Source organism: Neodiprion lecontei, chromosome 4 (genome assembly GCF_021901455.1).
Source record: "Neodiprion lecontei isolate iyNeoLeco1 chromosome 4, iyNeoLeco1.1, whole genome shotgun sequence".
Taxonomy (NCBI): Eukaryota; Metazoa; Arthropoda; class Insecta; order Hymenoptera; family Diprionidae; genus Neodiprion; species Neodiprion lecontei.
Genome location: NC_060263.1, coordinates 40,991,502 through 41,007,655, shown reverse-complemented (window position 1 = coordinate 41,007,655; position 16,154 = coordinate 40,991,502). Strand labels below are relative to the sequence as shown.

Genomic DNA, 16,154 nt, shown 5'->3' with positions numbered 1-16,154 from the left:
GCCGAGAAGATATCTACGCACGCTGCCGTGCAGCTGGAAATTCGCCCGGATTATATACTTCGCCGCTTGTATTCGCGTGCTAAGTATTTTTAGCGGCAAGAAATATTAATCGCTTAGCAGTGCGATACGCGAGCTTTTACACGTGCCGCGATCTCGTTTAAACTTTCGAGCATGGCTATCGCTCAGCCTCAGGCCCCGGTTTTTCCTACCGATGATACAGATATTATATGCCTGGCGATACACTTTTACCTCTAGCCTTAATTGCTAAACACGGTGTTAAGCCCGAATTAAGAACGTTTTTATCCGTCAAACGCGAAGTATCAAAGCCGTAATTGATCAGGAAGCTTAACATAAAATATACAGGTCTGCAACTAAACGACTGCACAGATTTTGTATACTGTTTGTCATAGATTTTCACTCACTGAAACCAGGAAAAATACTCAAAAAGTTTCATCGCGTCAGGTTTTTATTTGAACCCGTGTTAGTAGTTTCATTCAAAGTGAAACTCCCGTTTAACTCGAAATCTGGTATCCTATTCCCGATTCTAAAAATCCTAGCAAAAGTGATTTCTTACTTTCATTCAATACGTACCAGAGTGACACTCGAGAATAAATACAAACAGGGAAACGGAAAATGGAAAGCGGAGGCGTCTTCGGAGAAGACTGAAAGAGAAGAAGAATATGTTTCATAAGCAAAAAGAATGAACACGGAATTTTGAGCACATTTCATAAGGAAATTGTTTGTTTAATTTTATAAGAAATGTTGTTTAGTTCATTGTAACGAAATGGTAATTTTTTCATTATTGATATACTTTTTTATACAAAAACCTTGTATTTTGCAAGGATACCGTACGTGATGGAGGGAAATGGAGGTCATTTTTGGCTTCAGCGCATATTTACATAAAACATCCCATGCAGCTGAAATAAAATATTCTTTTGCAGGCTCGTGATATTTTCAGCACCATTTTTCCCAGTTTCAACTCTTGCGTTCCGTCAACTCAATTTCCAACGAATCTAGCCGACTTGTAATTTGAAAGTTTCGTTAAACTCCAAGAGAATCCGACATACCCGCATTGTAATCAACACACGCGTGTCGGTCCCTGAGATCGTTGTGGATCGTTGATAATCAGCCAGTTCTTCGGATATATATAGTGCGCCTTTCCGAAGTCGACACTTGTTGCCACGGTTTATCATCCGCGTTTATTATATCGCCACTTTATCCTACGTAAATTTATACAACGCCGTTGTAACATGTATATCAGTGTCTATCGCGTTCGTATAAATCGATGTAACTTATCGCTATTATCGTTATTTTGGCACGCCGCATCTCATCCGTACGCGGACACGTTCGTTATATTATGTATAAAGATATAAAAGTTTCGTTTCTCACCGCTCAATTTTTATCCTTATGGAGTATAATTTTACTCTATATCTTATAGATGCAGAAATAAGAAAAAACTCTGCAACACATCATTTTCCCTATAATTGGATGTAATTAATTGCGTAGTACCAGGATTATCGCATTATTTACTCCGAGTAATTTAGATTTTTTTTTTCCACCTTATACTCCGACAAAAGAATATTAAAAAGTATAAGTGCGGGTTGTAGATTATCGATCGTTATGAATAATTACCGATCAATTTCCCTACGATACAAGTTTCAAGAATTATTTCTTATCGCGTTCGAATTTTCCGCCAAACGCTACACGTATGAATATATTATCGTGATTGTATTACCTGTAAATAAACCAATCGAAAACTCCGGAGAAATGGAAAATTACAATTTTATACGACCTGATCGAGTTGAGACTTGTAAAATAATTGGGAATCTATTGTTACACGTATATCAATAAGATATTTATTATACGATAATTTTCAGAATGAATATTGTATAATACCAGCGATAATAATATTAAACTTGTAATAGAAAAGTAGTTCAAGGTTCGTTTCCCCCCCCCCCCTCCCCCCCACCCCGCTCTCTCATACACGCGATATTTATTCTTCTTTTTTCCCTTTTCTATCATTCCCTCTTATCTTTACCGAAGAGTAACTAGCGTTACTGCAGCGCTCGTTTACGCTGCTTCAACATCGCCATCCGTGTCAAGGCTTTAGGTTATTCTAATACGTCTAAATAGCTGCACGCTTCGACTCAGAAATCGGTACGAAAATCGTGGGCGCATTGCAGGAAATAATCATTTTAGTTCGCACAAGGAGGACAAATTTTCTACGATTGTAGAAATGGGGCGCGGTTGAAGTTCCGAATTTGAGAAAATTAAAATGTACTCACACGGTGTAGTTTACTCAACGAGTGGGTGTGAGAAATGAGAAAAATCGAAAATCAGAATAACCAGGATTCCGAACGTAAAAATATCGAAATCCCAAAACAAAGAAAGATCAAAGTGGTGAAATTTCACCCAGACAGAAATTCACGGAACTGAAAATATTGAATCATTCCTAATTTCGATCTTTCAGATTTTTAAATTTTCGTTTTTCCGCACTTTCGGAACTTTGACTTGTCGAAACATTTCGTCCTTTCGAAACATTGATGTTTGATGCCTTTACTTCAAGTTTCACGACTAAAATATCAAGAATTTAGCGCTCTCGAAGCTTTTCAAATTCGTAATTTCATCCCCGCCCCAAAGAAATGACGCGAAATGAGAAAATGTCGAGTGCAAACTCACCCCGGCAACCGGAATCAGGTGGGACACCATCCTCGTCCTGTCGGCGACCGAATGCAGTCCGTAGTTCATAAATATTGCATTGACGCGGTGCTGATGAACAACGTCGCCCCAGTAAGCAGCCAGGCCCTCCACTGCAAACGATTCCTCTCGCACCCTTGCAGATATGCCTTTCTATTTCCTCCTCCTCCTCCTCCTCCTCTCCTTAGTATTTCCACCCTTATACAAGTTACTTTTCCACACGCGCACCAAAGTTCTTCTTCACACTTTCTAGCGGCGTGTTTATTCGTACAAAAATTATACACTCGAAATTTCAATTTTCATCATCGGCGTTAAACACTTGAAACTTTTCACCCTGACGACGCGCGACGTAGGATTAAAAGAATAAAATGCAGACCGATAATTCCCACGATTTTTAATCCAGTCGACAACTCGGAGGTAGCAAAATTCTTCTTCTACCGACTGATTGTTTAACAATTATCAATTGCAATACATTCGCACCATTATTCAGATCACGTGGAATAAAACTGATCGCACAACTCCGGCTCGTTGCTCTGTTTTAACAGACTTGCGCCGTTTTCACGTCTCGTACGGAGCACGTGATGAATTCGGGAATGTATGAAGACCTGTCGATGATCCTTGGGCAGAGATTTGGACCGGCCGATTAGCCGCAGCCTCCGGAAATGGAATCTTCGCATACGCTTCACGAAACGTAGAGATTTAATTCTCTGAGCCGATTTACGTTTCATTTGCACAATTCGTTTTCCTTCGGTGCTCTTCTAGTTTCCTCGAAGTTTAAAAAGATGTCCGCAATCCTGCAGCTCAGTTTCGATCTTCGCGTCCGCGTCCTTCGCCGGTCTGAAACACGGGGAACAAAAAAAAAAAAAAAGAAAAAAATTATCCTGTGATTTATTGAAAAATAAGCTAATCGTCGTGATTTTTTTTTTTTTTTTATCTATCCGCGAATATCGCGTTTTCGGTATAATATCAAATTACCATATTTCACGCGCAACATAACTGACTCATGATTTACAACACGAGTTATAATTGCTGCTACGGTTATACAGTCATGCTGCACAGCTTTCTCGTAAAATTTTTTTACAGCTCAACTCACTGTGTATTATATTAGGGTGGAAAAGAAGACTTTTAAAAAGTTCCAAACGTCCGCGATAACCGCGGGGCAGTTATATTTTTACTATCTTTATTACACGTGTTATTCAAATTTATGCGCCGATGCTTCGGTAAGCTCTGCGCTTCTATAAAAAACGTCATAATTATACGTTACAAATTAATATAAAAACTCGTTGTAGCCGAAGTTATATCGATTCTAAAATGAGGTTTTGAAAAAAATGTGATTATGTGAACATTCTTCGAACATTCGTACAGCGACGTATTTTTCCAAATTCTTTGTTTCGACTTAGAAGATCGGAAAAAAAAGATGAAATCTGTCATAATTTAGACGTCAAGTTTGGCGGAAAAACTCACGAGATTGATACCATTTAATAGGCATTACAGATATCGAAAATTGGAAAGAATAGTACAGGCTCTAGTAAAAACCGTAAAACAAAACCAAGTCTCTAACTCGATATAAAAACGCATGTGTAAAGGCGGGAAATTTGAAATGTGTGCAGTTAGAATGCGCAGAAGTGATTGACACGTGAGACTGAGGTAATAAATCGTTTTGACCTTTTCGACGACCAAAATATTTCTAAGCATACCATATAGGTATGTCCCTGATATATTAGGGTGTGCGTAAAAAAAAAAAAAAACAGCCTACAAACATTGAATCATCTCAAATATTTCTCAATCGATTAGAGTTAGGAACATTGTATTTCGGTATTTTTTTACAGAGCGTGAAATTTCCTATAAGGATCTGTATTTACGATTAGATATTTTATAAGTCAAGGTGTTTGCGAAAAGAAAAAAAAAAAACAAATCTCCGATATTTTTTCTTTGACGTGTTATTTAAATGGATAATGGATAAATACTAAAATAGGCACCTCTAAATAATAACGTTAAGAGCTCATATTTAGCGTGTAAGATATTTTATTTGAGATACTCTACGGAAATATCGAAGCGCGTTTAAAAAATATATATATATGTATATAAAAATTGGATAACGGATTCGAAATGCGATCTCCAAAGACAGTTTTACCGTTGTGTCGAACAAATTACAGTCGTTGCAGTATTATAAGCATCGGTATGGTTATGATAGGTTTAAGGCACGCATCGGGAGAAAGGGATTCCCCGGGGATTCCTGGTTCCTTGGAAGTTCGAGGGGCAAAGGGAAGCCGAGGACTGCAGAGCTTCAAGCCGTTGCGGCGGGGGTTGAAGATATCACGGGGCGGCGATTCAGACAGCGCGTGTATGTATCGAAACGTGGGTTTAATGTGTTTTAAATGACAGTGACACACGGCTCGGGGCTCCCGGGTTTCTGTCGCTGCACGTCGAAAAAGCGCCGCCGCTGCAATCCCAATGACAAGTATCCAACAGCTGAGCACTTAGACGCTCGAAGGGGAAGAAAGGGGAAGCCGCGCTGCTCCCGAGGGAGACGTCGACACTTCCGCCGGCCTGTTGCACCGTCGCGACGCTTTCTGTTCCCGCACCGGCCCGTCGGACTCGTAAATTTATCCCCCAACTAGCCCTGATTATATCCAAAACTCGTTGTTCGATATTAATCGAGACAAATTTTAACGCAGACTTTTTAACCGCCGGCTATGGTTGTTGGAAATGTTGTGAGTCATATACCCTGGTGAAAATTTATACTACGAAGAATTTTCACCGAAATCGTAACATTTGGTATTATATTTTTTTTTTTAAATTGTAGAATTGAAGAATTTTTTTTACTGAAAAAAGTACAATTTTCATGAAACTCTACAAGTTTTTGTGAGAAACTACGCATATTTATCTACTATTTTCTACGAAAATAATTTTTTGCACGAAAACTTTTACCAAATGTTCCAATCCTCTAACGATTCCTAGAAAATCGTGAAAATCATTTTCACCAGGGGACTCACAGATTTATGTAATTTTTTACACCAGACAGTTACGTTGGCAACACAGATAAGTCTACAGCGCCACAGTCGGCCGAGCGCGAAACTAACTCGATCTCAATAAACGTAACGTAACCCCTGACCGTCGAATCTAACCTAAAAATACAAAATTCGACGGTTATGGGTTAGGTTAGGTTTAGAAATATTGAGCCTGTTTCGCGGTTGATCGCTTGTGGCGCTGCGGGCTGAATCTGCGTTGCCAACCTAACCGACTTGTCCATGAAATTACGTGACTCAGAAGCACGGACCCCACTTCTACGATCATTAAGCACATAGCTTGATCCCAGGGAAAAAAACATCATATCTACGCAGATCTAACGCACGAGATCTATGTAGATCTAGAGTTTGAAATAGATCTACGTACATCTGCATTATGCACTCTACTACCGGGCTAAAAATCTTTCGTATATAATCATGCGTACTAAAATTATGTATGAATATTGATGAAATATATGGATGTAAGCAATTTACGGGAATTGAAAAAATTAAAAAAAATAAAACCAGTTACCCAAGGCTGAGATTCAAGTTGATAAAATTTAATAAAATCGATCTAAATACTGTATATACGCGGTTCGAAAAATTTTTCCTCTCGGGAATACAACAAAAACTTTTGCTTACAAACAATAATTACTCGTCATGTAACTATAGATGTCATACCGCCAGTGGATACACATAATGGATATTCGTGTATGTAACTCCGATACTCGGTCTCATTCAAAGCCTAAATGCTTCCGAAATCACGTGTCGTATGCAGACCTAGACGCGTTATAAAATTTACGAGGATAGGTCGAGGCATGGCAGGGATGCCAAAACTAACGCGACCCCGCACGTCTAATAAACTTCTACAAACGACGGGGGCGAAAGCGGAAAAAAAGTGAACAAAAATTAGACGCCGGTTATAAAAGTTTTCAGATTATACAGACAGGAATGTTTTTCAGAGTTTATTACTATATTACGTCTTACCGAGAGAGTCCAACCTCATTATTATTATATTAAATATAAACTTATCTGATAGGGGGGAAGATTTTTAATACCGATCACTCCTACGATACAAATCGGCAGTAATAATACAGATCTACAAAAAAGTATTTCATTTGAGCGCTATGGGATGTTTTTCGTAAATATTAAGTTTTCGAGTGCGATGTATCCAAAAATTACTTCCATTTCCCTCCATCACGTACAGTATTCTTGCAAAATACAAGGTGTTTGCATGAAGAAGACATAACATTAAGGAAAAAACCACCATTTTATTACGATGAACTAAACAATATATTTTTTCAAATTAAACAAACAATTTTTTCATGGAACGTACTGAACATTCCGTGTTTATGCTTTTTTCTTATGAAACTTTGTCTTCTTCTCTTTGATTCTTCACCGAACAGCTTCCGCTTTCCATTTTCTGTTTTCCTGTTTGAATTTATTCTCGAGTCACACAAATTACGGCTGCATAGGATTTTTAGAATCAAGAATATGATACCAGATTTCGAGTTAAACGACAGTTTCACTCTGAATGAAACTACAAACACGAGTTCAAGTAAAAACCTAACGTGATGAAATTTTTTCGAGTATTCTTCTCGGTTTCAGATATAAAAAACCTATGCAGATTTTGGTGTCAGACCTGTGTAATTCTTCTCGCTTTGGCTGTGACGAATGAATCGAGAAATCCAACCGGTGCGACGGCTGCACTGCCGCAAAAATCAAATCCAAGGTACGCTTCACATGCAATGCATTTGATTATTTACGCGATGTGAAAGAAACTAAAATCGTTAAATTTCAACGAGCGTAAAGCCAAAGTTGATAATTGACTTTTAAAAATTTCGATCAATCGAGTTCTACAATTTTTACAACATCGCGTCAGATTTTTTCTTTAACCCGCGTTCGTAGTTTCATTCAGAGTGAAACTCCCTTTCAACTCGAAATCTGGTCTCCTGTTCTTGATTCTAAGATTCCTACGCAAAACTGATTTCTTACTTTCATTTACCGTGTATCAGAGTGAGACTCGAGAAAAAATACAAACGGGGAAACAGAAAATGGAAAGCGGAACCGTCTTCGGAGAAGTATAAAGAGAAGTACAAAGATAAGAGGAAAAGTTCTCATAAGCAAATAGTATGAGCACGGAATGTTAAGCACATTTCATGAAGACATTGTTCGTTTAATCTTATAAGAAATATCGTTTAGTTCGTTATAATTAAACGGAATGGAAATGGAAGTCATTTTTGGCTTCAGCGCACTCGAAAACGCAATATTCACCAAAAACCATCCCGCACAGCTGAAAAAAAAATTATTTTTCTGCAGACCCGTGTTATATACGACGGTGAACTTCGCCGAGCTCTGCAGAATCTCGAACAAAGCAATGCGAACCAATGTATACCTATAATGGGTACATGCATACCGAGTCTGGTGTCGGGTTGCATACAGTGCCGAGATGCAAAGGGTCACCTGAACAATTTAATATTGCAATACAGTAGAACCTCCATTATTCGAACCGATTGGGACCGAGACTAGTTCGGATAATCGAAACGTGGGTTTTTTGGGACGAGATCAGAGACAACACCTTTTCGCATAAGAACAGTACATTACATATATGTATATTAAAATTTGACATACATATCAACGTTGAAATATAGGTATATATACAACTGTGTGTATTTTAAACACCTGCAAAAAGTCGAATGCCTTTTTATACATATATATATATATATTTTTTTATAAAATCGTCAATTTTTTGTTGACGAATGGCTGTAACGCGTTTTTGCATGCCCGCGATTCTCGCAAATATACATTGTTGCTCACGGCGTTGGCAGCGAGCAACAATGCATCTTTCGCGCCAACGTTCGGATAAACAAAGTCATCGTTCGTATGATCGAGGTTCGGATAATCGAGGTTCTACTGTAACGTCTTACTCTTCGCGAATACGAAACCCCTCTTTTCAGGCACTCGAAGAGTATCGGCGGCCAGAGAATTGCGGTTCAAAAAAAAAAACGGCTCGGACAATTTTCACAATTTCATCACCACTGCACTCGGCCGAAGAACGATGTATATAAATACTGTAGTCTGTATAATGAAAAATACCGTCAAGCCGAACAAAATAATGCCGTTAAATTGCAACGTATAAAAAATAACAAAATTACATGGTACTTGACCCGAATTCCGTTTAGCGGTTCGACGCTGATCGACCGTCGCTTAGCGGGATTTTCGTTACAGATCTAACACTGATCGTCGAAGAAAAAAATTCGACTTTTTCAACATTCGTGAAGGTACTTGGCGTATTATTAAACGCGTTTGATTAATCCGTTCAATTCGTTTGTTGCACGAGCCACGACGATTATGACAAACGATCGATCCGACGATTCGCGGCCGTCGCGCGACGAGAAGTCAGATCACACGTCTCGATCTTTAGCCGCGCGTGGTTCTCGATCGGTAAGTACAAAGGGCGAGAAAAGTTATAGTTATCGATCAAGAATTACCTGGATATAAGATATCCGGCGAGTCATGGCAGCTGGCATAGCCAGAAAATCCTCGATCCTTTTTTCAGCCGTTGTTAATATTTGGACGGAGAACAGAAGCTAGAGGACAATTCTCGTCCCGCGAAGCACTAAATATTCACTTCAAAAAATCCCTGTTCCCAAAACTTTTCCTTTCGACACGAATTACTGCCAAGGTATAATAATAATAATAATAATAATAATGATGATGATAATAAAATAACAATAATGCGAACCGCTGCGCACCAACAACGAGCACAATATTAACCGAGTACGTAAAAACTTTGCCTGTAATACACTGTGCGCAGAATTGTGTAATCGATTATCGCGTGTAATTTTTCCCGATTTATCGCGACGTGTTTTCGAATTTGTATTATCGTGTAGGAAAATTTCAGGTGAGCGCCGGAAGTGTTCGCCGCAGCGACGGCGGCGCGCGAATTCGAAAAGCGCGGCTTCCTCGATAGTGGAAAAAGGTCGGAACGGGACGCAAACAACCGGCGTCAATTCTAACTCGGCGAAGATTGCGAGTCGAGGTCGCGGTAGCCGCAAGCATCGAGAACCGGCGGAACAGCGTGGGGGATTTTACGTGGCGGAGGAGAGGATGCTTCGGGGCGGAGCTTAGTTCTTCGACATCTCGTCCCCACCGAGGAGAAGTCGGAATCGGGAGAGGCGAAGCGACGCGTGCTTGCTTCGACGTCTCGTTCTCTTGGTGAAAGTAATTCTATCAATTTCCGCGAATATTTCTAGGATTTTTTTGGGAAATTTCTGTGCAAAAGCGCAGATTTTGGAAGGATTCATAAGTTTTAAACTTGTGATTTTCGATGTTTGTCGTAGTTTTTCGTAGATCGTAATATTTGAGATTTAACAGATACGGTTCGGACGTAGAACCGAATTTTCCTGGGAAACCTGCTGAAAATAATTCTGGCAATTTCGATGAATATTTATATGAATTTTTGAGGAAGTTTTTATGCAAAAGCGCAGATTTTGGAAGGATTCATAGTTTTTAAACTTAAGATTTTCGACGTTTGTCGTAGTTTTTCGTAGATTGTAATGTATGAGATTGAATAAACAACGTTCAGATGTAGAACCGAGCTTTGCTAGGAACCCTGCTGAAATAATTCCATGAATTTCTATGAATATTTCTAAGAATCTTTCAAGAAATTTCTATGCCTAAAGTGAAGGATTTCGGCAGATTCATAGTTTTTGAACATGCATTTGGTAACAATTCGTGCTTTTTCGTAGATTATAATATTTAAGGTTATGTTTAAGATTATAATCTACGATAAAGCTACGAATTGTTACGAAATATAAAGATCCGAATCAGTAAAGATCCGTAAAAGCTGTTGTAGAATTTCATGGAATTATTCTCACTGGGGTTCTTGGTTTAATAGAATAACATGAACGTAAGTTTTCTCATAAAACTCACCCATTACGATAAGGTAAGTTCAAAAATAAATGTCAGATCCTCTAAATCCGTCTAGATCATGGAAACACTGAATCAGAAACTGAGAAGATCATTATCCGGGCTTGGATCCCAGTTTTGCCAGGAGCTTAAGTTTTCTGCGACAAGTTTTCCTTGTGAGAGAAATGCGACATCTGGCGGCGGTTCAAAAATAGTATTTCGTACTTTCTCGTACATGTTCTCAATCTTACCGATCTAAATTGAATTCTAAAATTGTTGATCATCGCAACTATTCGTGAAAATTCGTACAATATTGTACAAGACGTCTAAATTTCCCTAAAAATTCGTCGAAAATTCGTTGCAAAGTAATTTTTTCGCGTACAACGTGAACGTTTTCCATTTTCCTCGAAGAAGCTGTGATAACGAATTAATTGGTTTTATTAATTGGTACGGAGCCCCATAAGAAGGATAACAATCACGTCGATGTGTACAAATATCAGAAATTTAATGTACGTATTAGGCAAAAGTTTGAATAATTCGCCGCTCTTGCAAGACTTTCGGAAAGTGTTGAGCTTTTTTAAATTCAGGTGGTCGGGCCATTTTGCAATCGGAAGTGCAGAGGGTAATATGTATGTTTAAACAGGTTAATATACAAACAGTACAAATTTCGTGCCAATCGGTAAGGAACTTTTCCTGCATACATATGTATATTGCATACGTACGAGCATTCGGATTATTATACGAAGGTTACTTCGTCTTAAAAGTATTTAAGTCAAGTGCTAAAATAATATAGGAAATTAGCTTGAAAAGATAACCGCTGTTTTCAGCTTTGCAAAAAAATTTTAAAAAATTGGCAGTTCAAAATTGCGCGTCGTATAACTTTAAATTTACTACTTTTCAACTTTGAATTACGCAAGTGTTGAACGAAAGTGGGAAAATGAACGAAATCTAGATCAGTGGATCAATTAGCTCGAGCAAAACGCGGTCACCGATATAATTAGGTAATACAGTAAATTGTTGTATATGTATGGTAGTAATTTAATGCAGAGGTATATACACATATATATAGATAAAAGACGACGCCTGCATTTATGCAGAAATCGTTATACATATTATTTAACACCGAGGGATCCACGTGTCCGTTTTACATACACCGTTAAAAATTGTACGCATGGCAGTATTTTAAGTGGGTATATTGTTCGGATACGGAACAGTGAATTCACCGTACATTTACCGTTCATTCAATTCGCAAACACAATAAATTTACCTGCACAGAATTTTGGTAAATTGAAGTTACTTTTTCTGGCTTTTTTCTCATAAATTTTAGTAAAATCAAAAATATTCATCGTAACGATTATCAACGTTATCGTCGCACAAGCATTAAATTTTCGCAACAGTTTCAAGAATATATAGCAACGGTGATCGTAATGAAAAAGAATAGCAACGGATATTAGAAAACTAATTTTCATTTTCTACCTAGAACTATATTTTTCGATTGTGGTAAAAAATGAAAATAGTTAAGGACCGAGCGGTAACCGGAACTGAAAATTTTTCTCAGTGCAAAGTCTTTTGTACGGTAAATACACAATAATTTTTAACCGTGTGCATGTAATACCCTATATTATATACTTATATGACGTAATTAAGCGGCAATCGATACAAGCGTACACGTACAAGCCGCAAGCGGGTTATATATTGTATATTATACATATATATATAGTAATAGTGCTTACGGATGCAGTTGGCGCATAAAATTCCGGCGAATTGAAGTTGCGCTTATTGTGCAACGAGTGTTTTCATTGGTAAATATACCTACGCGGCACGGTACCCAGAATTTTGCAGAAAATTATTCAGGTCAAGAACGATTCGCTTTCGGTCTTTTGCATCGTGTACCTACTCCTGCAATCACATTATTAAATGCCCATAGCGCCGATGGAATAAATTGCACAACGAAGCTCCGCGCGTTGTGCCTAAAACGATTCGTAATAACGACGAATGACGCAAACGATAAGCCGACGAAATTGAACCGCGCAAAGTAGATGCAAAAAATCGCGTTTTATTTCGACGGAATTCGTTCTTTCCTCTCAATATCCGCACGCAGGCTTTACAGGAACCATTCCATACGTATAAATCGGGTCTTCCCTGCAACAGGGGTGAAAAAATTTCCGGATGAAACGAGCGGATTTGCAGCGACTCGGATACAACTGATTGTGAAATTAGAGATTCGTGCTACGGGGGTTGTGGGAATTACTATATCGAGAACCGGTTTGGATGGAGAAAGTGGGGAACGGAAACGGACGCCATGATGGGGCGGCGGCAAACTCGCCTCGGTTCCCAGGATTGGACGCACCTCCGATGCCCTCGACGACGGATTCGAAGCGACGCCTGCCTGCCCGCCCCCGCGACGCCCGGCGTCCAACTTTTCCCGATCCAATTCGCTTGGGTTCATCGGATATGGAACGACGCGGTTCGATCGCTGTAAAGATGCTTGATACGCGTAGCTTTAGGGTGCTCCTTGCTTACACCGAGAGAAATTTTTATTTCCGGTTACTTCGAATAATTAAAAAACAATTGTCAAATTTTTGTCACATTTTTACCTCAACCGTAAGATCGTAGCGCTTTGCGATCGAAGTTTTTTACGGAAATAATTAAAGAATAACTTTTTTTTTTCAGTATATATTTTGTTGCGAGAGTTATAATGTTGGAATGAAATTCACATTATCGTATCAGGCAAACTAGACGAATTGCACTTTCTCGGGATAACAAGAAAAATCGGATTTCGAGGGTGTGCAATTCGTCGAGATTGCCTGATACGATGATGTGAATTTTTTTTGAGATAGCATCACTAATTATCACTAAAACACAACAGTTAAAAATTTTTTTTCAACGTTATTGCTCGTACAATAAAATAGATACTGAGAAAAAAATAGTTATTTTCATAGTAAACTTCGATCACAAAGCGGACTATCCTAAGAGTTGAGGTAAAAGTCTAAAAAAATCAGTCTTTGAAATGTTTGAAGTTGATTTTTGTGTCATTGTCAACGTATTCGTTCGGGATAAATCATAGCGAATTATAGTCTCAAGTTTACATACATATGTAATATGTATACATGTGTATGTATGTAACGCATTCTGAAGATACATTATGCTGACAGAAGATAGAGAATTTTTTTTACAGTAAATCCTATGGTGTTCTGATTGTGTTTTACGAGTTCCGTCAGAACCAAATTCGTCGGAACAGGATTTCGAAAATTTATTTTACGAGTTGAAGGTTCTTGTTTGCGAATATTGTACAGTCGCTAAAATACTAACAAAGAAACCTGCCGATCAGGTAGGTCCCTAACTTCGATATTTTGCAAAACTTTATTGCAGCACAAATGTTTCGGATCAGTTTAATTTCAAAACATGCTTCTTTCATCTTGATGAGACACCTTGTCCAACGAGAGTTACTAGAATTTATGCGCAAAATATACATATCGCATGAAACATCTTATTATTGACGCGCATTGCTCTAGGAAAGTCGGTTTGATGAGTTCTGACTTGGAAGTAGGAAGAAAAATGGGCAGTACGGAAGTCATTTATACTCTGCGATTCGAAAAATTACGAATCACTGCACCGAGATCTATAAATTCCTCTAAATTATCCGATTACTTGATCATTCGTCAGCTGTGTAAGCAATCGTTTGTTCTCTTTCTAAAATTTTTATTCGACAAACAATTTAATATATATTTTATAATGACCGTTTCCTATAACGAGATTATTAATACACTTTCTAAACTCGTATTTTAGGATAATGACGAGTATGAGTCAGTTCGAAAGGCGATAGTTTGGCAGTGCAGGGTTGACAATGTTGACTGGAGAACAACGATCAGCTGAGGATCTCATTGCCTCTCCAGGCTTGACGTAAAAAAAAAAAAATAACAAGAGTGCAGATCGGCAAGCGTCAAGAGAAGGTAGAAAAGGAACCTGTACAATCGATATCTTATACCAAATATTCTTGGAAATGTTTTCAAAATATGTTATCCGGCACCTTGTCGCGGAACTCGAGGTTGTTGATTCGGTTTCGCGGATTGTAAGTAGCCGGACGATCAAACTACGAAACGAACTTACAGATGGTTGACATAAGACACCGACATCCCACACCGTGTTTACTATACCTACTAGAGTCAGATTCCTCCTGACAACGTACGTCATTGTAGTAAACTCTCATGGATTCTCAACCCTGGCATAACTGAAATATATTGCAGATTTATTTGAAATAACCTTGAATGATTTTGGAGAAATTTTTTCCCAACTTTTGCAAAGGCTTGTTTCAACTTCACGGAAGTATTTTCACCAGGGTTCCTGGTACAGTTGGTAACGTGAACATTGTTAACGCGAACGTAAGTTTTTTCCTAAGGCTCGGCTGTTGAGATAAGGTGAGTTCACAAGTAAATGTCAGATTCCCCAAATCCGTTTAGATCATAGGTTCTCACGATCGGCAAATGAGAAGATTATTCTCCGGACATGGAACCGAGTTTTGCCGGGAACTTAAATTGTCTGCAATAACTTTTCCTTGTGAGAGAGATGCGACATCTAGCGGTGGTTCAAAAATAATATTTCGTACTTTCTCGTACATGTTCGTAATCTTACCGATCTAAATTGAATTCTAAAATTGTCGATCATCGAAATTATACGTGAAAATTCATACTCCTTTATGAGAATACCTGAAGTTTACGAAAAGTTGTACTTTTCAACATTTCGAATTCCAAACTTAGATATTCGCAGATCGTCCTACTTTCGTCTGCTTAATAGAACGAAACTATTCCGTTCGACTACGGTGGTAGTTTTTCGTAGACTTTCTATTTTATTTTCTCTAAATGTATGCGGAACTATTTGAAATTTTTTTTTTTATGTACAGTACAAATTAGTTACGAACCTTCAGATGATGAATCTCTAATCTCATTTGAGGGGGGCTTCAAATAACTATCGTATGATTACGATTTTTTGATACAATATAATTTCTCATTTATAGTTTATAGTAAACGTAATTGGTACAGACATATATATACGTACATTAGGATGGTCCTCATTTAAAACGTTGACGAATTTATTCCGGATCACCGCACCAAATCAACTATAAATAATTCAACGACAATTCACAATTTTTTTCAGATTTTTATATCAACTGAAACCCGTGCCTGTAAGAGAAAGGATTTCCGAAATTTAAAATACACGTGTTTCGGACACGTTCTTAGTATATATTTTACTGTAAGAGTAATAATGTTAGAAAAAATCCATGAATGTGAGGTTCTAATGAGCATTAGTGCTACTATCTGAGAAAAAATTCACATCATCATACCAGGTAATATAGACAATTGCATTTTTTTTAAATAAAAAGAAAAAGTCAAACTTCTAGGGTGTACAATTCGTCGAGATTGGTTGGTACGACGATGTGAATTTTTTCTCAGATAGTAGCACTAATACTCGCTAAATCTTCGCAATTACAGATTGATTCGAACATCGTCACTCTTACGATAAATTACATGCTGAGAATGT

At 38.1% G+C, this 16,154-nt stretch overlaps 1 protein-coding gene across 4 annotated transcripts in view; it reads right to left on the bottom strand.

The window, feature by feature from the left end:
• The window catches only part of LOC107220702 (forkhead box protein D1), a 32,118-nt gene extending 22,379 nt beyond the window's left edge, over positions 1–9,739 (bottom strand). For 3 of the 4 annotated variants that reach the window (XM_015659585.2, XM_046738612.1, XM_015659660.2), the window contains exons 1-2: positions 9,197–9,738; positions 2,680–3,534 (exon numbers count right to left, since the gene is read on the bottom strand). In XM_015659585.2, the coding sequence (XP_015515071.1) occupies positions 2,680–2,748 (69 nt within the window). In that variant the 5' untranslated portion in view covers positions 2,749–3,534; positions 9,197–9,738. Of the gene's footprint in view, positions 1–2,679; positions 3,535–9,196 lie in introns of all 4 variants that reach the window. The other variant, XM_046738613.1, reaches the window with a different exon arrangement.
• Between the last annotated feature and the right edge of the window lie 6,415 nt (positions 9,740–16,154).